Source organism: Quercus robur, chromosome 9 (genome assembly GCF_932294415.1).
Source record: "Quercus robur chromosome 9, dhQueRobu3.1, whole genome shotgun sequence".
Classification (NCBI taxonomy): domain Eukaryota; kingdom Viridiplantae; phylum Streptophyta; class Magnoliopsida; order Fagales; family Fagaceae; genus Quercus; species Quercus robur.
In genome coordinates, this window is record NC_065542.1 from 42,492,300 (window position 1) to 42,517,334 (window position 25,035).

The 25,035-nt window shown below is 34.9% G+C and overlaps 1 protein-coding gene across 1 annotated transcript; it reads left to right on the plus strand.

Annotated features, from left to right (window-relative positions):
* Positions 1 to 18,930: 18,930 nt before the first annotated feature.
* On the plus strand, positions 18,931 to 24,623 carry LOC126698488 (uncharacterized protein At1g03900). Its single transcript, XM_050395755.1, has 3 exons — positions 18,931 to 19,680; positions 20,312 to 20,602; positions 24,499 to 24,623. Exons 1-3 carry the CDS (start codon positions 19,168 to 19,170, stop codon positions 24,565 to 24,567), a joined length of 873 nt encoding a protein of 290 aa, XP_050251712.1. The 5' UTR covers positions 18,931 to 19,167; the 3' UTR covers positions 24,568 to 24,623.
* Positions 24,624 to 25,035: the final 412 nt, after the last annotated feature.

The following is a 25,035-nucleotide window of genomic DNA, read 5'->3' on the forward strand; positions in this document are numbered from 1 at the left end:
TTTGCTTCAATTGCGAATATGTATCAATGTAATTGTGGAAAATTTGTGTCCATGTCATGTAAACTATTTTGCCACGTGACAATTTGTGAGCAGTATAATTATGGATTCACAAGCACTTATCATTTTATTTCCATCACTTACAATTTGTCACGTAGATAAATTGTGGCAAAAGTAGTGCAAATTGATGTGGCATTAGACTTTTTTTTTTATAAAAATGTAAAATATTTATACCATAAGTTTAAAATTTTCATTTTTTTTTTTTTTTTGAGAAGATCCAAATTTTTGTTTAGATGAGTGTGTGACAGTTTAAGTGAATGGTAAAATAGAAATAGAAATAGAAAATTCAATATGTTTTTAAAGCTTTTGTTTTTAAGGGAGATGTAAAAAGATCATATTTTAGGGAGGGTGAGTGTCCTGGTCCATACTAGAGGGGAGGAGGATGTAATAACAAAGAACCTTTAAGAATGTCAATGTAATTTACCCATATATGTATGTTAGTTGGCCAAAACCAATGTATGTGTGTTTGGATTCAAGTGGATCCATGTTTTAAGGTTTGTATGATTCTTATAAAAAAAAGAAAAAAAAAAAAAAAAAACGTTTTAAGGTTTGTATAATAGCCAAGTGGTGATGGCATTTTTATGGTGTTTTATATCTATTTATGATTTGAATTTCACCTCCACAATTCGACTATAAAAGTGGATTCATGTTTCATCATCCACGTTCAACCCACAGATACAGTCAATTCTATCCAACCCAACTTAACTCAAAGGCTTGAAACATCACGCTGATTTCTCATGTGTAGAGGGATTAGGTTGGGTTGGTTATTAAAAAGATAATAATAAACTCTAGTAATTAGTTTCCATCTTGGTGCAATTTTTCTAGTCTCACTCTTCATTGACTTCCTTCAATTTAGTAGTCTCATAGTCACATATTCAATTATTTTCTTTTCTTTTTTAATGAAGAGTTTTCTTAATTGAAGTTAAGGGAAAATAGTTTTAAATCTTGAGAGGTACAAAAATTTTCTTATCTTTTTTATTTATATTTCAGTTCAAATTTCTATTTATTTTATCTTGTATATGATTTTCATTTTTTTTTTCCTTTTAATTTAATAAGTCAATTGATTATCTGTTGATAAATACATTTTCTTGTTATATTGGTATGTTTAGTCATTTGATTATTTAAAGAGGAGATAAATTTGATGCCAAATGTTTTACTCTTGTAGCATAATGCCATATTGCCACTTTAAGGTCAAGATGTTGAGCCCTTTTTTTTTAAATATTTTTTATACATGTGTATTGCAAACTATAAAATTTTGGTTTACTAAAAAAGATTTAGAAAGATATAATACTCTCGTAGTGCTTTGAGTTTTTACTTGAATGTTGATTCAAAATAATAGATTAGACTTGGCCCCTCCAAGCAAAAATTCTTAGTTCTACCCCTAATGTTAGGGTTGGGTCAAGTTCAAGTCGGTAGATCTTTTAACCCAACTCAACCCAAGTTGTTAACAGCTAAATATATATTTCAATTAAATTTGTTAGTCTGGCTTATTTTGATTTTGAGACTAACCTAAATTTGCTAGCTTGATTTATTTTGATATTTTGAGACTTAGTTTTGATACATTTATGCTCAATTATGTAAATTGCAATAAATATTCAATAATAAACTTAAATAGTTAAATGAAAATCATTTTTTTTTAATTAAGACTAACATAATGATCCAAATTGATGATTCAATCCAATTTATCTCGACCCATATGGATTAGGTATGATTGGAGATTTCTCAATTTGAAGAAGTCAGGTTGAGTTAAAAAATGACCTATACCTAACCCAATTCAACCCTGCCCATGATTTATATGTGTTTTGGATGTTTGGATGCACAATTGTCCTTTTCCAAAAGGTGAAGAATGTGTTTTCCGCTCTGTTTGTTTGACTGTAAAATATTTTCAGGAACATATTTTCCAATTTTACAATGTTTGTTTTGCAGTAAAATATTTGGTCAAAAGTAAAATATTTTTAGTCAACCAAATCAATCTAAGCAAATTAATGTAAAATATTTTACACTTAAAATTTTGGTAAAACATTTTACATTTACTTCCTCCCTCACACCCTAATACTTATCACTCCCTCACTTCCACAGTCACTTTCACATTAAACTCTCCCTCTCAAATTTCTCTCCAAAATACCCAACCACCGCCAATCCCTCTCTCTCACCCCATCACCTGCTTCAAGGTCTAAGCCATTACCAGCAAGTTCCACCATCCGCTGGTGCCACCCATCACTGGCGAAACCCAAGTACTTTTTGTCTTTTTAGATTAGATTTCTCATTTTCTTTTCATTTTTCTTCATCTCTAACCTTTCTCTGGTTTTTCTTAGGTTTGATTTTTACTCCTTGCTAGAAAAACATCTCAAAGTTTTAGGTTTTATTTTTGATGAATCATAATTTTTACACATATTTGATTTCTTATCATTTTTCATGTGGGTTTTTTTGGTGTTGATTAATATGGGGAAAATGTGCATTCAATGATCCCTTTGTTCCTCTCTACTAATAAGGTTAAAGAACAGTATTATGGCACAAATCTACAAATCTCAATTGAAAGATTGCCTATATGGATAATGTGGGGTCATGGGCCCAAATTATACAATTGAGTTTTGGGCTTTGGCCGAGAGCGTGAGAAGTCCGAATCCAAGGAGGAATATCTCTTCGGATAAGCTAAATGCAGATCGGGTATAAATTCCAATGATCAAAGTGACCTTCCAAGAAGTTCTAGTGATAGGGACGTGCACCATAAACGCACAAGAAAGATGGGAACCCAAAAATATCTAAAGGAAAGCTTCTACCACAGCATTGAATGTTCTGTAGCTAATTCCTTGGCCGCATTAATGAGGAAGTGACCTCTGAATAGTACTTTTCCAGCCTTATAACCATCCTCCAAAGACTTCTAGAGGAGGCTGATGGGACAAGTATCAGCCTAAACTATCAACTATCCATATGTAGGGTAAAGATGAAAGAAGAGATGTAGTATAAACGAGAATAGAGACCCTAGAGGAAAGGGACTAGGAAAAATAGAGGGAGAAAGCATAGTAGCACTCTCAAACAACTCCCATTACCATTCTCATTCAATATATACCAGAACAGAGCTCCTCGAATTGTGCCAAGGACAAATTCTCTTAGATAGACTTGGTTCATCTCTATTTGATCATCATGAAAACTCATTCTAACCGTTATTCATGCACTAAAACCTAGCTCTTTGACCCACTCTCTATAAATTTATTATACTGGGTTCACCAGGCCAAGATCCCATACATTTTGGGCTTGGGCTGAAAAACGTGTCCCTACAGATAATATACATTCTTGTTGTCTGCAAGCCTAGTTCTAATTATTTTATTATGACGAAAAATATCCACTAAGCAGTTTGCCTTTTTTTTTTTTTTTTTTTTTATAATCCCGCTAAGCAGTTTGTCTTGTGTAAATATTAATAACAAAGAAGTATTAGCTTATATTTCGGATAGGCCTTGAAAGGAGAAGGAATTATGGAATGCCAACTTAAGGCACAATATTATGTATAAATCCATGCTTATTTTATTATTTAAGGGTAACATGTTCCTCCAAATATTTTTGGTGGAAAGTTCTTTCAACCCATTTGGGCCACTAAATGTTAATTTGGAAACATATCCACATGTACTTTTAGTTGTATGACTTACATAATAATAGTCGTGTGAGTTGTTTAAATGATTTAATTAATTTTGTTATTTAATACACTTGGATGATTGTCTAAACTGTCATGTAATGAGTTGTATGTTCTCCCTCCTAATTTGGAGGAAAAGTTTAAAATAGGATAGTTTTTAGCCAAAATAATTGGGAGAAAATTCATCCAACTCATTATGTGGAGATTTATAATAAAACCATCCACATATATTTAATCAAATGACTTGTTTAGTTATTGATACAATTTTTGTGATTTATTAAATAGGTCATGTGACTAAAATACAAGTAAATGGTTGTTTTAAGTCGTTTGCAGGGCGGTGCCACCTTTAATCTAGGGGGTTCAAATGAACCCCCTGAGATGGCCAAATTTTTTTTATATATAATTTGTTTTTTTTGGTTTTGAGTGACTTTTGACCCCCTTAAAATAAATTTTTTAATACCTTGACTCTAATTTTTTTTTAAGCTCAATTGATATAAGCTTGAATGTGACCCTCTTTACAATCTATTATTGCAAATAAAGTTATAATTAATTTAATAAATGCTACATTCATTACATTTTCACAACACTTTCACCAAATAAAGTTATAATTAATTTAATAAATGCTACATTCATTACATTTTCACAACACTTTCACAAGAAATCTTAAGTGGCAGGTTGTTATTGGTTGTTACTATTGGACAAAAAAGTAATTTTACTTTTTTGAGAAGATACAAAAAAGTAATTTCAGTGATGGTTTCAAATTAGAATCAATAACAACTTACCACCTAGGATTTATTATGAAAATATTGTGGACATAAAAATTCTCAATTAATTTATACTTTTGATTGAATATGTGAAAGGAGTGGCTGAATTTGAACGTTCTTTTAGTTTGCTATTTCTTAAGTAGGGACTAGCTAGGGGCATGGATCAATCAGTTAGTAGGTAGCAAATGTTAACACTACAAGACAATTAAACACTTAGATAGATGGTGATTCTTAAGGAAAAAATAGATCAAGGGCATGGGACATGAGATTGATTGGGTGAAGACAAAAACAAATATTAACACAACAAAATTTTTCTTAATACAATTACAAAGACCAATAGTTATCAAAGTGAAATTGAATTGTTAAATAAAATAATTGTAAAAGAGTATAGACATAAACTAATAAATAAAAACATTTTAAGCAATAATAATTAAAATTTACTTAACAACAATAATTAATATGATTATTATATTTAGAAACAATAGATGATTTTCAAATTTTAATTTTAGTAGCAATAATTAGTATATTCATTGTATTAACAAACAATATGACTAAGATATCTTACTATTACTATATACAAATTTGTAATAAGGAAGTCATGTAAACTGCAAGATTTTTCTCCTACCCAAGATACATCTTCTTACTGACCCCCTATAAAAAAAATTCTTGAGCTGCCGTTGGTCTTCTGGTGGCAAATTTGAGAAGTTTTCCTCCATATTGATTTCGAACTAAATCTGTCCCTTAATACAAAATTTTTGACTTAACTCAATTATCAAAATATTCTTAATTAGCAAGGTTTGCAATATATATAAATATATATATATATATATATATATATATATATATATATATATATATATATAATAGTAATAATAATAATTATTATTCTTCTTCTTCTTCCAAAAGCTGAAGTGTCACGATAAACTTTTCTTCCAATATCAACTTTTGGCCAGTTTTGGGGCATGATATAAATAGGAGTAACATCCAAAGATAACCTCTCTTTTTTTTTGAGAAACCAACTTCCAAAGATAACTTGAACAATATGTATGTATCCACAAAGATACTTGAATTAATGATGGGTTCATTAATTTGGGGTATAGAATAAATTGAGAGATCTTAGGTTCAATCCGTCACACTATTAGTCCACAAAGTTTTCATGGTGTCTCATAGATAGGCAGTGGAATAATCATTTGAAAGGACAAGACATTATTTCCTTATAATGAAATCGAAAAAAAAAAAAAAAAAAAAAAAAAAAAGTTCCAAAAAATGGTGGTGCGATTGAGTTCTCATTTCCAATATCCTTGATGATTAAATGAGCATTCAAAAGTTCTAAGGAGGTTACTCCTATAACTATGCCATTTGATGGTCTCTTCCTTCTATTTGAATATGCCTAATAATTTTGTTAAAGGTTTCAGAGAACCCATCTTTCATATTTTGATTATATATATGTTCTTCTAGAGCATGAGTTATCCCAAGGCTGGTTCCAAAGTTGACGGACAATATGCAAAAGACATCAGCACGTGTATTAATGGCGGGTTTAAAAATTTGGGTTTTGTTTTTACTGTTTCTCCTTGTTAGCTGAAAATTTGTATAAGCGAGCAGATGGTATATTTTGGGCATCTAAAAGTAGGAATCTAAACAGGAAGATCCTATATTTTTCAATCACAAAAAATTTTCAGGAGTGTGATGAGTAATATGTGTTTGTGGGTAAAATATTTTTACAATATATATATATATATATATATTTTTTTTTTTTTTGATTGAAGAGTTTTTAAACGTGTACTTATCCACAAATTTGTAAAAAGAAATGGCCGGGGTAGGCTTTTTTGGATAGAACGTGGGATAGTGTTTTTTTTTTTTTTTTCAAACTTAAAACGTGGGTAGATAACTTTTTTTTAACAGGGTAGATAACTTTTATTTGATAGAACGTGGGGGTTTTTTTTTTGATTGAAGAGTTTTTAAACGTGTACTTATCCACAAATTTGTAAAAAGAAATGGCCGGGGTAGGCTTTTTTGGATAGAACGTGGGATAGTGTTTTTTTTTTTTTTTTTCAAACTTAAAACGTGGGTAGATAACTTTTTTTTAACAGGGTAGATAACTTTTATTTGATAGAACGTGGGGGTTTTTTTTATTATTGGATTTCTTGTTTTTAAATTTAAGAAGAAGTTAAAAGCAGTTTAAATTGTAATCAAACTTGTATATATCTATTTAGTTTTTATTTTTTTGATAAACTTGAGGATGAATAAAAAAATATGGTTTGAAGATAACCCATGAGAACGATTTAAAAAAAAAAAAAAAAAAAAAAAAAACAACAACAACAAACGTATAGTTGCTTTGAAGAAGTGGGGTTAGTGAGAGAATGATCCTATTTTGTAGGAAATGTTTTAGGTGCTCAAGTTTTGCCCTTACTTAAACATAAGTTGTAGGTGTATTTTGGAACAAAAAAAATATGATTTAAACAGGAGAAGCCCCTTAAATAATAGTATAGATGATGAAAGTAAGGTCAGAGAGAGAAGGAACATTGAGAAGCGGGAAAGTAAGATTAAAACTAAAAAAAGTAGAGGAGAGTCCAAAAGTCACGTGGGAAGGAAAATTTTTTTTACAAGATAGATTTTTTTATTTTATTGGCAAGATAGAAATTTTACTTTAGCCTAATCTAAGTATATATGTGTGTGAAACTCCCTTTTGAAGACTTGAACCCGGCCCTTACCCCTCACACTCTGCAAGCATTTATACTTGCATTAAGGGTGTGCAATGGTAGGAAGGAAATTTTTTGGAAGGAGCATGCTGCATGCTTTACAAAAACCATTACATGCTTGCATATTTACAAAACTACCACTTTTTTCTTTATAGAACCAATCAGTTTAACAACCAGAAGCAGTTCGAAACACGAGTTTGTAGGCCTTATTTTTGGGCTGTCATGGATTTGCATGGTTGGAAAAGTTATGGGCTTTTAAAAAAAAAGATATGGGCTTCTTCTTTTCTTTTCTTTTTTTTTTTTTTTTCTTTTTTATGGGGAATATATGGGCTTCTTTCTGTAGTACATATTCGGTGCGTAATTTTGAAATTGTGCACTGATATTTACCGGAACTGGAATGTATTACATTCCAAATTTCCAATAGTCAAACCGAAATGGTAACAGAAACAGAATTCAAAACTTTGGTTTTTGTGCCTCAAGTGGCTGAGGATGCTTCAAGGAGTATTTATATGGGTAATGGGGGAATTCCTAGGGTTTTTTGTGCCTCAAGAGGCTGAGGATGATGACTTAAATAATTCCAAAAGAAAAGGCAAAGGCCGACTGCTGAAAATCAGCTACAATCCTCATCACCAACTGCCCGTGAAAGATGCAAGTGCACTACTGCAAATTCTTTGCAGTTTTGACCCATTAATTGGTCAGTTGAGGGAAAAAAAAAGGAGGAGAGGACACACAGACAGAGCAACAAAGAGCAAACAGCAAGGGAGAAAGGGAGGGCAAGTGAAAAGAAAAGAAAAAAATATTTCGACAAGTGCAGAAAAAGAGAAGTTACACAGAGGATAGAAAAACGAAAAAGAGGAAGAAGCAAAAAGCAAAAAGTTAAAGACAGAAGCTACAGAGGTCTGTACATGAGGAGGCTTCACAAGTTTTCTTGATCTCTGACCCTCTCACTCTTCCTTCTCAAAACTGAATTTTTGTTAGGTAAAACAAATAGGATCAGTTTCAAGAGGAGTTACTAACTCCGTATATGAAACTTGGAGTTACTGTTTGAGAAATACTAAATAAAAATTCTCTCAAACTCTAACAAATCAAATACATTATTGAATTTTATCAACAAAAAAAGAAAAGAAAAAATACATCAATGAAGTCCTTGATTCTATTTATATGAATTGATTCAATGAAGTCCTTGGCGTCACCAATTTAAATATTAGAGTCAAGAACTCTACCAAACGTTAATGGAGTCTTTGACTCTACCAAATCAAATACATTAATGAAGTCTTTGACTCTACCTTATGAATTAATTTAATGGAATCCTTAACTCTATTAATTTAAATATTAGAGTCATAGACTCTATCAAATCAAATACATTAATGGAGTTCTTGACTCTACCTTATAAATTAATTCAATGGAGTCCTTGACTCCACCAACTTAAATATTAGAGCTTGACTCTGCCAATTAAACAAATCAATAGAGTTCTTGACTCTACTATTCATTACAAATTAATTCAAACAATTTGGAGTTCTTAACTTCACCAATTTAATTAATATGCTTCAATGGAGTCTTGACTCCCAAAATTATTTTAAATAGAGTGGAGTTTCTAATTCCTTCAAATTAATTCAATGGAATATTTAATTCCAATATGATTAATTCTTTGGGATTCCTACTTCCACAACCTAAATACATTATTAGGTGCAGCTACAAATAAATAAAAACACATATCCCTTCAAACACAAAAATATATAAACTCATGTATGAAGGCAACGTGGTTGGAACCAAAGGGTCTTCCCTTGAAACAAGGGATTGTAATTAAGAGAATCATTATCTTGAATGGGCACTACTCACATCAATAAAACTTATATGCCTAAATGCTTATGGGTGAAATTATGATGGATTTTATTGTATAACAATTTTTGTTAAACAATAACATCTTAAGGCTCTGAATCTTGAGTTCAAAGATGGAACTTGAGTCTCTAAAACTAGAGTTGCAATTGTTGTCAATTTGATGTGGAAGAAAAAATCCACGTGGAACTCAAGTCTCTAAGACTCAAGTTCCTACGTTCTCCAGATCAAGTTCTCGTTGTCTTTCTTCTTCTTCTCATTCTTCTTCCTTTTCTTCTTCTTCTTCTTCTTCTTCAGATCTGCTTCTTTTTCTTCGAATCCGCTTCTTCAGATCTACTTCTATAGAACTCGAGTATCTCAGACTTGAGTTCCACGTGGATAAATTGTTCCGTGCCAACACTAGAACTCGAGTCTTAAAGGCTCAAATTTTTCACTGAAATCAAGTCTCAAAAACTCAAGATACTAGTTTCCTAAATAGTTTAAAAAATGTGCTTATTAATGAAATAGTCTCTAAAATTATGTTAGATAGCAAATTTTCCCTAAGGATGATTGTGGACAAAGATGGTAACACACCATGGACAAGAATGGTGAGATGTTTCACTGAAATGTTCTAGCAAATGTACCAATGCCATAAGTTACCTTTACCTATACAATGGAATAAAACCTAGACTACATTGCACTTAAGGAGCTGAACTTTTATTAACAATTATGAATAAAACTTTGACATGTTCATTAATTAAAAGAAATTAACTTGATTTTTAAATAAATCACATTATGACCTAAGAAAAATAAAGGATCAAATATGACAAAGTAATTAGACACGGATAAAAAATAGGACATGGACACATAATTTATAAAAATCAATTAAATTTCTTAATTAATTTGATGCTCAAGTCTCAATGGCATGCTTGATTAAATAGTCCCAAAATGGTAACAATTTTTCATAAAAACCATACTAAAAATTTAGCATGCGTTACATATAAAATTATATACATTTTTTATGGTTAAAATGCAAAGTGAGTAATTTCCTTAAGTAAGTGATATCTCACCTAGTTCAATCTTAATCTTCGCCATTAGTAATCAAATTACATGAAATATCACGGTTTAAAATAACGTCAAAATTAATCTAATCTGATGGTTAGATTCCAATTTAAGCTCAATCAAATTTAGTCAACCACATAAAAATTGATAAAAATCAACAACAAAAAATGGGGTTTAACCATTAAAACCATGAAATCCTTTAATTCATGACTAAAACTTCTATCGAAATTTAGAGTCAGAAAAAATACTATATCAATAGCAACAATTCTGTTGATAAAGACAAGTAAAAGGACGATGACAATCTTTTCAAATCCTCAGGGGTTAGGTCATTCTCACTCAGTTCAAATAAGAAGTTTGGCTTGAGTGAGAATGACTTAACCCCTGGGGATTTGAAGAGATTTTTTTTTTTCTTCAAAAGAGTTGATGGAAGTGGTTTTACAAAGAAAACAACTTTTGTGATGACCACCCTCGAAGAAAAGGTTAGAGGGTTGGTTGTCGTCCAGCCTTTGCTTGCAATGGGTGTAACAAAAACTGGGAAAAAGTTATGAGGCACCATCAAATTCAAAAGTTCTGACATCTTGTTGGTACTTTGATTCTTCTATCTTTTTCTCTATTTGTGTTTTAATTAATTTTAATCTTAAATCGAATAGGGGTGTAGTAGTTGTAGAATGTAGGAGCTCAAAGGCTTTTCTCTCCCAAGTAGGAGCCTATCTCTCTTTCCTAAGTAGAAGTTTTTTCTCTCGTCTTTCCCAGTCGAGTCTTTCCTCCCTTTCAATCGTAACAAGGGCTTTCTCTAGAGAGTGTTTTTTCTCTTTTTCTTCCCAACACTGCCATGGAACACACGGTGGTGGAGGGGCTGTCCAACCTTCGTCTCACAAAGGAGGAGGAAGAAGAAATCTCCATAAAATCGAGATGCAAATCTGATCTACTGGAAGAGTGTTTGCTCTCATTGTTTGGCTGGCTACTGGCGTACAGGAACCAAAATCTAAGAGCACTAAAGAACACGTTGAGGATGGCATGGAAGATGGGCTCAGACTTACAGATCGTTGAAGTGGGTAATAACATCATGCAGTTCAGATTTAGATCAGAGTATCAATTGAAATGGGTTGAGCAAAATGGGCCGTGGAATTTTGAGAATAATCTATTATTGTTGTGCAAATGGCGTAGGGGACTCTCAGCTACAAACATAAATTTTTCTCACTCCCCTTTTTGGGTTCAGATATGGGGACTTCCCTTTGAACTTATGTCTGATGAAGTTGGTAGAGAGCTTGGAAATAATATAGGGAAGTTTATTGAAGTTGATCGGCGAACAAGACAGTCGGATCAAGCAAAATTTATGAGAATTAGAGTGGATCTTCAACTAGATAAGCCTCTCAGAAGGGGGGGTAAGATTGCTAGTATGGGAGGAGAAAAATTCTGGGTAAGTTTCAGGTACGAAAGGCTCCCAACCTTTTGTTTTCAATGTGGGAAGCTAGGTCATGATGAGAAGCATTGCAAAGACCCTCCTGACCAGCAAAACCCCAAGCAATATGGCGAATGGCTCCGTGCACAAGGAAACACAAAAATGGGATCAGAGAAGTCACGGTCTACTAGCAGTGGAGACCGAAAGGAAAGTAGTGCAGATCAGTTTGGAGGAAATAATTTAACTACGACGAAACAATCCTCTGCCTCTGTGTCTGATGATGGTCACGGTTCAGGCAGCAAAGAAAACCGGAACAGTTCAACTTCAAATTCAAAAAATTTTGAACTACACGGCATCAGTGATGGAGACAGAGAGCAGGTAGTCACATGCGCCCACTCCACTCGGATGGAACAGCCCACTGTTGGTGCGTCAGAAGCACGTGTAGTGCAAAATTACTCTCCTAATGCTCTCACGTGTGGCTCAGGGGAACATAAGGGCACGACTGAGGCTTTTTCACAAGTGGGCCAACAAGCCCATTTTGAAAATGAGGAAATGGAGGTCAATAGCCCAAGCAAACCCGTAGCTAGCAAATTGGGGGAAAAGGAAGGCATGGCTGAGGTTACGTGCCAAGGTGTAGAAGAAAAAGCAAAGACTACAGCCCAATGGAAAAGATTGGCAAGGGAAAAAGGTAAAAATAAAAGCCCATGCAAAAATGTCCAGTTGTTAAGTAGTGGATCAAAGAGAGCTGGAAAGTTAATTTTCGAAGGAGAACCAGAATTCCCACAGAAGAAGCAACAGTCAGTAGCACTAGCAGACCAAAACCAACTTGATGAGAGATCGGCGGTGGCTGCAAGGCAGCACCACCGGGAGCCATGAATCCCATAAGTTGGAATTGCCGGGGATTTGGGAACCCCTGGTCAGTTCGGGCGTTGCTCGATATGGTGCGACGATGGAATCCCAAGGTAATATTTTTGATGGAAACAAAAACAAAGAATCGGAGAATGGAAAGAATAAAAAACAGAATCGGGCTAGCAAACGGGCTTATTGTCCCCTGTGTAGGCCGAAAAGGGGGTCTAGCTATATTGTGGGCCAGAGAGATTGACTTGGAGATCAGAAGTTACTCTCCAAATCACATAGATGCTGTGATCAATGATGCTGAGAGAAATTTCAAATGGAGGTTGACGGGATTTTACGGCCAGCCGGAGACCCATCGAAGGTATGAATCCTGACACTTATTAGCCTTCCTAAATAATCAATTGCATCTTCCTTGGTTATGCTTAGGAGATTTCAATGAAATTTTATCTAATTCTGAAAAGCAAGGGGGGGCCATTCGGTCTCAACAACAAATGGATGGTTTTAGGAAGGTAGTTGATTACTGTGCTTTTCAGGATTTAGGTTATTGTGGGTCTGATTTTACCTGGTGTAATATGCAAGGAGGGGAAAATAGAATATACTTAAGGCTGGATAGAGCCTTTGCAAACCTAGAATGGACGGAAAAATTTGGGGGAATGAAAGCACATCATTTGGTTGATTCCACATCTGATCACGGTGCTTTACTTATCTCCGATTCAACAACCCAGCACCAAAGCCGAGCTAAGCGCTTCCATTTTGAAGCAATGTGGACAAAGAATGCAGAATGTAAAACCATAATTGAAAGCTCATGGGGAGTGAATATTGATCTCAGTACACCGGAAGGAATTATGTCCAATCTTAGTGGCTGCATTGCTGAGTTAATAAAGTGGAGTTCCAATGTGTTTGGCTAGATCCCAAAGAAGATAAAGGAAAAAAGAAATACTCTGAGCTCTCTGACCTCACAAGACAAGGATGGATCGCTAAGCACCGAGATAAATTGCCTAAGACGGGAAATCAATGACCTCCTTGATGATGAGGAAATCTATTAGGGCTAAAGAGCAAAAGCCCATTGGCTAAAAGAGGGTGACAAAAATACTAGCTTCTTCCACGCCCAAGCCTTAGAGCGGCGCAAGTAGAACGCAATTCTGGGGATTTGGGACAGCCAAGGTCGATGGTGTGAGGGAAAGGGTAGCATAGCCCAAGCTGCCATAGATTACTTTGAAAATATTTACACATCGGCCTCCCCATCTGGGATCGATGAGGTTACAGATGCTATTCCTACAAGGGTGTTTGCAGAAATGAATGAAAGACTCAATAGAAACTTCACAAGAAAGGAGGTCGCTATTGCTCTCAAACAGATCCACCCCACCAAAGCGCCCGGCCTCGATGGTATGTCTGCTATCTTCTATCAGAAATATTGGAGTATTGTTGGTTGTAGCATCACAAATATGGTATTAAATGTTCTTAATAATGATTTGTCTATAGCATGCTTGAACAAAACCAACATCGCCCTCATTCCCAAAATAAACAATCCCAAAAGAATGACTGATTTCCGACCGATAAGCCTATGCAATGTAGTTTATAAACTCATATCTAAAACTATAGCTAATAGATTTAAGGTTATTCTCCCTCACATCATTTCTGAGAATCAAAGTGCTTTTATTCCTGACAGACTAATTACTGACAATGTTCTTGTGGCGTTTGAGTTAATGCACTTTATAAATCATAAAAATGCAGGGATGGATGGCTATATGGCTACCAAACTTGATATGAGTAAGGCTTTTGACAGGGTTGAGTGAGGCTTCATAAAAGGGGTCATGGAAAAAATGGGATTCAGTTCAAAATGGATAAATCTTGTAATGAGGTGCATATCTTCGGTTTCATACTCTGTCATTGTAAACGGGGCTGCTTGTGGTAACATTATCCCTACTCGGGGACTTCAGCAAGGGGACCCCCTCTCCCCCACTCTCTTTCTCATTTGTACCGAGGGGCTCTCTGCTCTCATTCATAGGGTAGCTAGAAACCAGTGTTTGACAGGCATATCTATCTGTAGGGGCTACCCAAGGGTCACTCATCTCCTCTTTGCGGATGATAGCATCCTTTTTTGCAAAGCTAGTGTGGGGGAAAGCCAGGAGTTGAGGAGCATCCTTCAAAAGTATGAGGAAACATCGGGTCAGAAAATTAATACTGACAAATCCTCAATCTTCTTCAGCCCCAATACAACTCAAGAAACCAAAGATGAGATCTTGGCTTCTCTAGGCCCAATGCAAGATACTAGACACACAAAGTATCTGGGCCTTCCATCCTTCATTGGAAGATCAAAAAAGCAGGTGTTTGCTATTCTAAAAGAAAGAATTGGGAAGAAGCTTGCTGGCTGGAAGGGCAAGCTATTATCTATGGGTGGGAAAGAAATACTCATCAAAGCGGTAGCACAAGCAATTCCTACATACACCATGGGCTGCTTCCTCCTTCCCCAAAGCTTATGTGATGAGATTGAGAGCATGATGAGGAACTTCTGGTGGGGCCAAAGGTAGCGTGAAACTAAAATGTGTTGGGTTAGTTGGAGAACAATGTGTAAACAGAAAGCTTGTGGTGGCATGGGCTTCAAAAATTTGCAAGCTTTCAACAAAGCAATGCTAGCTAAGCAACTTTGGCGAATCCTCCAAAATCCTCACTCTCTTGTAGCAAGACTTCTCAAATCTAGATACTTCCCTACCGGAGATGTTCTAAATGCAAAACTTGGTAACTCCTCATCATACTCTTGGAGAAGCATCCACAGTAGTCTTGAAGTTATAAGAAGGGGAACCCGATGGAGAGTGGGAAACGGGAAGCTAATCCATATTTGGGATGACAAATGGCTGCCAACCCCATCTACCTATAAGGTTATCTCCCCTCCAAATAACACCCCCCAATTCCCAATGGTCTCCTCTCTCATCGATGCAATGACAAAGTGGTGGAGAGTGGACTTAATAAGGGCTACCTTCCTTCCCTTTGAAGCAGACACAATCCTTAAAATACCCTTAAGCCATGACCTCCCTGAAGATAAAATTATTTGGTTGGGAAATAGCCGTGGAGTCTTCACTGTTAAAAGTGCCTACCACATAGCCCATAATCTGAAGGGATCTAAGATGGGTGAGGAATGCTCCAATGGTGATCCTTGTAAGCCGATTTGGAGGAAGCTTTGGCATCTTAATCTCCCAGCCAAAATCAAAATCTTCGCTTGGAGAGCATGTGTCAATGGCCTCCCTACAATGGAGGCAATCTATAACAGGGGGATATCTCAAACTAAAATCTGCCCGGTGTGTGGAAATGAAGCTGAAAGTTTGGACCATGCTCTCCTTTACTGTATTTTCTCATCTACAGTTTGGAGTCATTGGTCTGAGAACCCTTTGAGTATCCATGGTATTAAAAAGTCCTTCCTTGACTTTATAATTTATATACTCTCTCATGCAACACTCCAAGATTTAGAACTTTTCTTTGCTACTGCTTGGGCTATTTGGTTCAACAGAAACGGGTTGGTTCATGAAGGCTGTGGGCTGCCTCCTATGCAGGTGTGGCATTTAGCTAAAAACAGTGTTGATGATTTTGTTTGTTCAGCCACATGGGATTTTAACCAAGCTAGAGTTTCCCCTTCTAGCTGGAGTCCTCCTCCCCTTGGAGTTCATAAAATCAATGTTGATGGGGCATCTTCAGAATTGGATAGCTTCTCAAGTGTTGGTGTTGTCATTAGAGATAGTTTGGGTCAAGTTGTGGCTGCCCTTTGTAAGCCTCTTCCTGCTTGCTTCCCTGCTGAGCTTACGGAGATCATGGCTTTAGAACAAGGTGTGCTTTTGGCTCAAGAGCTTCAGCTCCCTCGGGTTATTGTCGAGTCAGATTCTTCAAATGTCATTCAAGCAATTCAAGAAAAAGCCACAGGTAGCAGCTCTGGGCACATAATCCAGAGAATACTTCAAACTTGTGAGTCCTTTGAATCTTGCTTTTTTAAGCATTTAAGTAGAAACTTTAACACAGTGGCTCATGAATTAGCCCAGCATGCTAGGAGGTCCAGTTCTCAGCACCTTTGGAAAGGAGTTATGCCTCTTGTTGTAGCTGCTTCCCTTCAATCTGATATGATGTAATGTTTAGCCTCTGCATTGCTGTGCAGGCTGCTTTGTATGACTTTTATTTGGTTTAATTCCAAATCTTTCTCCTTTCAAAAAAAAAAAAAAAAAAAATCGAATAGGGGTAATAGTTTTTATAATCTTTTTTTTTTTTTTTTTAAATACCTATTTCTAACCTAAAACTAATATCGCCCATACTCGATTGGGTTGAATTTAAACCCATTTCAAGTCTCACATATTCATGTACATGAGGGGATCGATTTTGCAAAAGATAGGTCAATAATAAAAATTCACTAAGATCTTCAATGGTGGTATTAAGAGTGTCTTTAGAGTATACCAAATCCGCATAGCTATCTTTCATTCAACTCGACTCTACTGCCATGTCTTCATCTTATATTCTACCTTTTAAATTGAGTTTGCTTTATTTATTTGTAAATTAATGGCATTAGCACGCTCTTTTTTCATTGCCTTTCCAAGAAAATAACCATGTTTTTTTAGTTTTATCTCCTTCTGATTCAGAGAGAGAGAGAGAGAGAGAGAGATGGCCCATATGAAAAATGTACTAATAAATATAGATGACGATTTTTATTTCTTTATTTTTTAAGTTAGACATGACTAAAAGTTTTGTGAATCCAAGCATTCATATCCTTTTGTAATATCTAGCTATATTTTTGTTCAATAAGTCACTTTTTTACTTTAAGGGTCCATTTGGTTTGGGTTACAAGGGATAAAAAATAGGGAGTAAAAAATAGGAGTGTAATGAAAAAGATGGTTTGTTTAGTTTTTTTTTTTTTTTTTTTTTTTTTTTTGTGGGGGGTGGGATTTTGATGGGGTTCATGTGTTTTCTTCCAAGCCCATCAATTTTTTGAGAAGAAGCCCACCAAATTCTCTCTCTCCAATTTGGAGAGATTATAGGAGATAAAATGGGAGAAAAAAGGGTAGATGACAAAACACCAAAACTACCTCTTCTCTCTATTGTGACGTTGTTGATCCTTTTTGGGGTCAACGTATTTGATTTTTAACAAACAAAGGGATTTGGTTTTTATTTTTTTTAATCAATTGTGGAATTAAAAAAAAAAAGGTTTTTTTTTAATCAAATGTTGGATTGAATTATATTCTATTAATTTTAATTGATAATAAGTAATAATATTTTATTAAATAATTACAATAAATTATTTTTTATATTATGTAGGGTTATAAGAAATTTGTACAAACAACATTTTCTATCATCTTTTTTTTTTTTTTCTCAACTAAACAAATAAGTTTTCAATCTTTTCATTTTTTCATCCTCTTGAGAGAAAACTAAAATATCTTTTATCCTTCCATTTTTCCATCCTAACATCTTAATTATTGGTGAAAGGTCTTCATAACTTAATCGTGTAAACCAAATGATCAATTAACCTAAGTAAGACCAATAATCCTACGTACACACCTGAAGTTTGTTTGGTTTTTACTTATTTTCAGCAGCATATTTGTATATTATTTATCAAAATCAAAATATATAGTTTTTGGTAAGTTGTATGTTTTTTTAATTTTTTTATTATAAGATATAAGTTGTATGTTAAATAGTAACAAAAAGTTAAAAACTAACTTATTTCTTAAAAGTTAAAAGTTAGATTACGGGAAAATATGTTAGACAAATAATAAAAAAACAAAAACAAAAAACAATAATTGAAAGCCAATTATAATCACCTTCACTTTGTTTTTTCCAGTAAAACTGTAAAACATTTTCAAATTTAAAATATCTCCAAGTGTTTGGAGTGACATATAAAATTTTGAAGTACAAATCATCAAAACTTGTGGCTAAGCTAGAAATGACGGAGGTTGCCTGCGCCTTTGATTTTAGGCTGTCAGCAGCACAGAACACACTAATCCGTGACCTGTGACCTGTGACCTGTGACCAGATCGCCAAAGTCGGTCATTGGACCATAGGCTTTGTGTAACTAGACCACTAGCACTGACCAATAGAACATGACCCAGCCACCAAATGAATTTTTAAAGGTAAAATTTACAATGGATTTTACCGTAAAAAAAAAAAAAACATTTTTCATGTTTAATCAAATTTTACAATGGAACATCTATTATAAAAACATTTTAAAACAAATGAAGCATCAATCTCACACTTTACTAAGTTGTCAAATTTTTTTTTTTTTTTTTTTTGCTGAATTACTAAGTTGTCAATTTATGATAGTAGAAATATTACTTTCATATAGATTTTTTAGTTATATTTATTATGCACCAACTACAATTTAACACATTAATTGAAGTAAATGGTTAGTCTCTAAACTTTTTTAATTTTTAGACCTCGAGTTGTTGAGGTTCCACCTCATCGTTTCTTCTTTGTTACAGTTTTTGTCTTGTTTCTCGTCCTTCACGGCTCATGTATAGCTTTCCCTCCCACCCAAAAATCCCAGAAAGAAATAGTAATAGTATATATATAAAACAAAATAAAATAACAAATAATTATTTTATTTTTAAAAAAGAAAGAAGACAAAAGAGAGGGGCAAAATGGTAAAAACAAATTAAAAAAAAGAAGAAGAAGCATTTCTCTTTCGCTAAAATTACAGTTGACATTTCCACCACTCTCCTCTTCCCTTCCCTTCCAACCCACGTCTCTGCAACTCTCTCTCTCTTACATTGATACCTTCTCTTCACCTTAATTCATTTCCCAAAATACCCTCTTAACTCACACTTCATATCTCTTTAGATCCCAAACCAACCCCAATTCGAACCCACATTCCATTCCCATTTCCACAACAAAAAAAAGAAAAAGAAAAAAAGAAAAACGATGTCGTTCCAGGAAGGTGACATAGAAGTAGAGGTGGACGATGAAGAAGCCTTGGAACACACACTCCTCGTAGTCCGCGAAGTCTCCGTCTACAAAATCCCACCTCGTTCCACCTCGGGCGGGTACAAGTGCGGTGAGTGGCTCCAATCCGATAAGATCTGGTCGGGTCGGCTCCGGGTCGTTTCGTGTAAAGCCCGGTGCGAGATCCGACTCGAGGACCCTGGTTCCGGCGATCTATTCGCCGCGTGCTTTGTGCTGCCCGGTCAGCCTCGGGAGTCTTCGGTGGAGACTGTTCTTGATTCCTCGAGGTATTTCGTTTTGAAAATTGAGGATGGGCGCGGGAAGCACGCGTTTGTTGGGTTGGGATTCGCGGAGAGAAATGAGGCTTTCGATTTCAATGTGGCGCTTTCGGATCACGAGAAACATGTGAGGAGGGAGCAGGAGAAGGAGGTTGGGGAGAGTAGTGATGATACCCATATCGACATTCATCCTGCTGTTAATCATAGATTGAAGGTCTTTTTTTTTTTTAATACCAATTCTATAATGGGTTTTCTTTGTTTTGTTTGATCTGGTGTGAAATTTTGTGTTTTGCGTAGTAGTGGAACTTGAATGTGAGTTTTTGTGTGGTGGGTGTTGTTTATTTCAGCTGCAATGCATGTTTGTATGTGTCGGGATTGAAGAATGAATAACTTAGATTAATGGGTGTTTGGAGTGTAATTTAATATTAATGGGTGTTGTGCATTTGTCTAAATTTGCATAATTTAGATAGAAAAGTGTGTATTTAGTTATTTTGGTATAATGAGTGTTGTGGGTGTTTATTTATTTGTGCAAAGATTGTAATCTGTTGGACTAGAAGATTGTATGATTTTGGTATTGTAGTGTTATGGCTTGTGCAAGATTTTTATTTTTCTGTTGGACTAGAAGATTGTTTGATTTGGAATCATAGTGTTGTGGAAAGAGTTTGCATTTCGTCTATGTTTTGCTTTCGCCCTGCATTGATAACTATTTTAAAGGTCATTCTTGCTACATTTTACTCTATAAAAATCATGGGCCACATTTCGACCTACATTGGTGAACCTTATTTGGGCCTAAACTTGTCTTTGGTTCTGTTTCTGGATGGAATTGACTTTACTGTGTTTTATAGGAAGGTGAAACCATCCGGATCAATGTGAAGCCCAAACCAACTAGTGGAACTGGTATGCTCTCAGCTGCTGGTCTGACAGGTGCAGTTTCTGGAACCGCAAAGCCTAAAGCCTTGAGCCTCGCTCCACCACCTACTGGAGCAGGAAAAATCAGGTCTCCTCTCCCTCCTCCTCCCAATGATCCTGCTGCTGCTCGGATAACCTCTACCAGTCACCAAGGTGTTGTTATCAAGGGGCCTAAGGAAAATGCGAGGCATTCAAATGATCCTTTATCAGACCTCTCTCCACTTGAGGTATGCCTCACATCCTTCATCCCCATCCTTTTCGTACACATGATTTCACAAGTAGTGGGAACCAGAAAACTCGACGTATTTGTTAATTGTTATGACTTCCTGAAATGCAATATCTGGCTGTTTCCATTTACAAATGTATTTAATTTTAAGGACCCACATGATTTTTTTTCCTAATGCATGGGTAGGAAATCTTAAAGAAGGCATAGTGATCTTCCCATGGCTCACTGTATCTCTTCTTAACTAGGGACATATGTATCACTTTCTATGTTATGAAAAGTTAAAAACTTCAGAATACCTAGAAGGTTTGACATGCACCTTTTAAATAACAAAGATGACTATTATGATTTAAATTTTCCTCTCTCATTAGAGACGATATTGAAGTTATGGTTCATCTTTGGCAAACTCAGTTAGACCTGGGGGCCATTTCGGACCTCATTGATTTCTTTGAGAGGGATACTGAATAAGTGGTTGTGATGCACTATGGTTCCATATGGGTGGAGTTAAGAATGATAGTTTGCAGTTTGGAGCTCCCTAAGACCTTTTTGCAATATAGACTGCTAGTAATAGTGCAGCAGACTTCTTCAGTTTTATACACGTTCTACTTCATTGTGGCGTATTATTTGGATCAAAGAATTAACATGTGAGTGGCTTATTATAATGGATGTTTTTTGTATACATGACTTTCATGGCCTTTTTTACCCCTATGAAGAGCATATCTGTAATCTGTTGTAAGTTTTGACATCGATATTGATGTCTTTGTGCTATTGGAACTTGAAAATATGGTTATTAACATTTTTCTTCTTGGTTAGAAGTGATTTATGAAGCATATGCGAATGGCACTCTGACATGTTTACTAGCTTCCTTTTATGTCAAGTTAATGAGGTACCTGGTTAGTTTTTTTGAGATATAAGAATTCTTACAGGAGCATTAAGTTGCTTTTATATGGTGAAATTCATCTGCAATTTCAATCTAGGAAGCATATTGAGGTGGTGACGAGAACTTAGGTCTAGCATTGTAGAAGGGTTTAAGGAGAAATTCTAGCAATAACCAAGGTTTAAGCAAAGAAAAAGATAACAGGATTGAAGTTGGATCAATCAAATATCAATTTCTAGGCTCAAAGAGTTCAAGAAATATTCAAATTTATTATTTAATAGATTAAAAAGAAAATGCTGCCTACAACGTTGGTTCAAACCCCAACTCCTCCCCCCCTATTATCTTTCTTATTATTTAAAAAAAAAAAATTCTTTTATTTATTTATTTATTGAGAAAACCGATACATCAAGTGTACATGGGGTATACTAGATGAATAACACATTTAGGTTCTAAGTTTACAATGATCCATAAAATCTAATTAATTATAGAAAGAGGCTATTTGTAATAGCCTTTAGTAACCCTAGAATGCTAGCCCTTCATCTTACATATAACAATTAAATCCTAACTGTCCAGCTTTATTAAAATTCACATGCTAGTCACAAGATTTTTTAAAACTACTAATGACAATAATAAATCAAATATTACATAGAAAAATAAAAGAGAATGGACTAATGAGCCATTTTTTTCCGTTTGGGCTTAAATTCTCCTTCACCAGCTCTCCTCAGATTGTAGAAAACTTGTCCTTGAGTTTGGATTTAATCTTTCATGATCCGTGGAATCCCGAATAATATTTTCCATCTTTTTTTGTCACCTTAAGTACGTCAGGAAATAATTTGTTAGTGTTACGATGCCAATAAGAACTTGTGCATAACAAGCTGATAACATTTCTTTAAATTTTCACATCAACAAGTCACGTAAAATGAATTATCATCATTTGGCACCATACCTTAAAAAAAAAAAAAAAAAAACTTTGTTCTAAAAATTCGCTCAACCTCATCCTTTCTTCTCATAAATCTTGTTGAATTGAGTCTTGCTCCATAAATTATTCCCAAACACAATCAAATCTTTTATCTTTATCTTCATAAAAATAAAGATTCTCATGATTCAACATTATGCCGATAGAAGAATTATTAAAAGTCACCTCTTTCCAAGTGGAAGTATCCATCTTCACTAATGGCCTGTTTGGATAAAGCCAGGAAGGAGGGGGAGTAGAGAGGAGTAGAGTAGAGTTGGCTAAAAATAAGCTAATTTTGTGCTAAATCTACTCTACCCTACTCTACTCCCCCTCCCTCCCTCCCTCCCTCTCAATCCAAATGGACTATAAGATATTCTCTTTGGAATTTCATTGAATAGCAGTGGTTTATTGAAATCAAAATGTGTTTGCAAACCTATATAATCAAAAAAAGTGTTTGCAAACCTTTCATGTCCAAAAGAAGATATTCGACTTGCATTGAACACTTGTTATCACTCACTTGAATAGTTTCTTCAATATGTATTGAAGTACGCACCTCCAAATCACTGTCATCAAAGTACACATCATAAATCGGTAAAGAATCCCAGTCTATGGCACAAACTCTTTCAAAATTTTCATCCTCCAATTCAACTACCCACAACCAATTCTTCAATCCACCTTGTACTGCATGTTCTGCAGTTCCAGCATCATGAAAACTGAAAAGGTTTTTCATCTTCTATATCGTCATTCTGATCCTTGAGTCCAAGTGGTCATGGTTGCCTTCCAAAATCTGTCTGCTGGTCTTGATTTTCTCCAACCGCACAATCTCTACCATAGCTTAAAGTTGCAACATTTGACTCAAATCTAAATTGTGTGGTTTAGATCAAGGATCTTTTGTTTTGAATCTCTAATACTGCTTGATGTAGTGAGAACATAGGTCTAATGTAGGAGAACGGTGTATAGGAAGAAATTTCAGCAACAAACAAGATTAAAATAAAGAAAAAGATAATAAGATTGAAGTTTGAATAATTAAATGTCAATTTATAGGTTTAAATCTATGAAATTCATAGTTAGATAAGAAAAGGTTGCCTGGGACTGAGAAGATGCTCTTTACCGTTTGGATGAGCTTATTTTCACCTCAAAAGAAAATTTACAGCATTTTAAAGTATCACCTTTTCCAAGTTACAACTATACTTTCACGCACACACAAAACCTGATAAAAATAAGCTCATCCAAACACACTTTTTTGAAAGTTTGGTTGTTTTAGGCAATATCCTATCTTTCTCTCTCTTAGAATTCCTAGATAGCAAAGGGTATATGACATGTATTATTTATCTATTCCATAAAAATTATTTGGATGAAATTATTATTTTTACTTGCTTGGTAGATATACTTCTTCCCTGACACAAAGTATCACTCTTACCATCATATTAAAGCCTGTGTTTAGTCTTGTTACACATTAGTAGTTTATCTTAGATATTTCAATTCTTTGAGGGATCATTGATCCGTGCTTATTATGTGGTCTCTGGTTTCCTTCTTTTATCCAAGAAGGATATGCTTGTAAAGTATGTTGTTTACATATGTTTCACTCCTAAACTTGCCGAGCTGAGCTAGCAGTGCAAATCACTTCTCTTATCCAAGAAGGATATGCTTGTAAAGTATGTTGTTTACATATGATTCACTCCTAAATTTGCCAAGCTAAGCTAGCAATGCAAATCACTTCGTTTATCCAAGAAGGATATGCTTGTAAAGTATGTTGTTTACATATGTTTCACTCCTAAACTTGCCAAGCTGAGCTAGTGCAAATTAGGTGGGATGTAAATTCGAAATTCCTATTTTCTACTCCAATGAAATTTTTGGCATTCTTGCTTGGGTTCATGTGACTAACTTTGTGATGTACCTTTCCTGATAATCCCCCATCTACACTAAATTCCACACCCCCCCCCCCCCCCCCCATTTATTTTATTAGTTCTTACATGTGTCCTTGTCTACCAAGTAACCTACTTTGATACGTATATATGGGAACAACATTTTTATAGAACATTGCTCATTTGCTTGTTGGGATTTGCAGAGAAATCTCCCTACGGCAACTGGATCAGGATCAACAAAGGCCACCGCTTCAGGATGGGCTGCTTTTTGATTGTGTGAGAATTTGGTAATTGTGATTGAGATCTTTGTTTGATTTTTTTTTTTTTTTTTTTTTTTTAAAGAAAAAAGAAAAAAAAAGGGAGTGAAAAGAAGAAAGAGAATGAGAAAAGTAGAAAGCACAAGGTATAATAATGTTCCTGGAATATATCTATATGCTTCTTTTGTTCTGGTGGAACTTGTAAGTTCTTAACTTTATATAATAGAGAGATTTATTTTTCTTTTCTATGCATGATTGGTTGACATGGCATTTGTAAACTGAAGTGTGGCTTGTATTTACCGCTCTGCTAGAGGCACTAAAAATCACACTCTCTTTTTCATATAGAATTGACATCCGCTCCTTTGGGCCCATCACAACACAAAGAAAAAGGCCTTAATGTTCATAGACTTTTATTACCTACTTATTGGGTGAGCAAGGATTGTTCATTTGCCATGCTAACCATAACTTGTACGAGGAGCATTC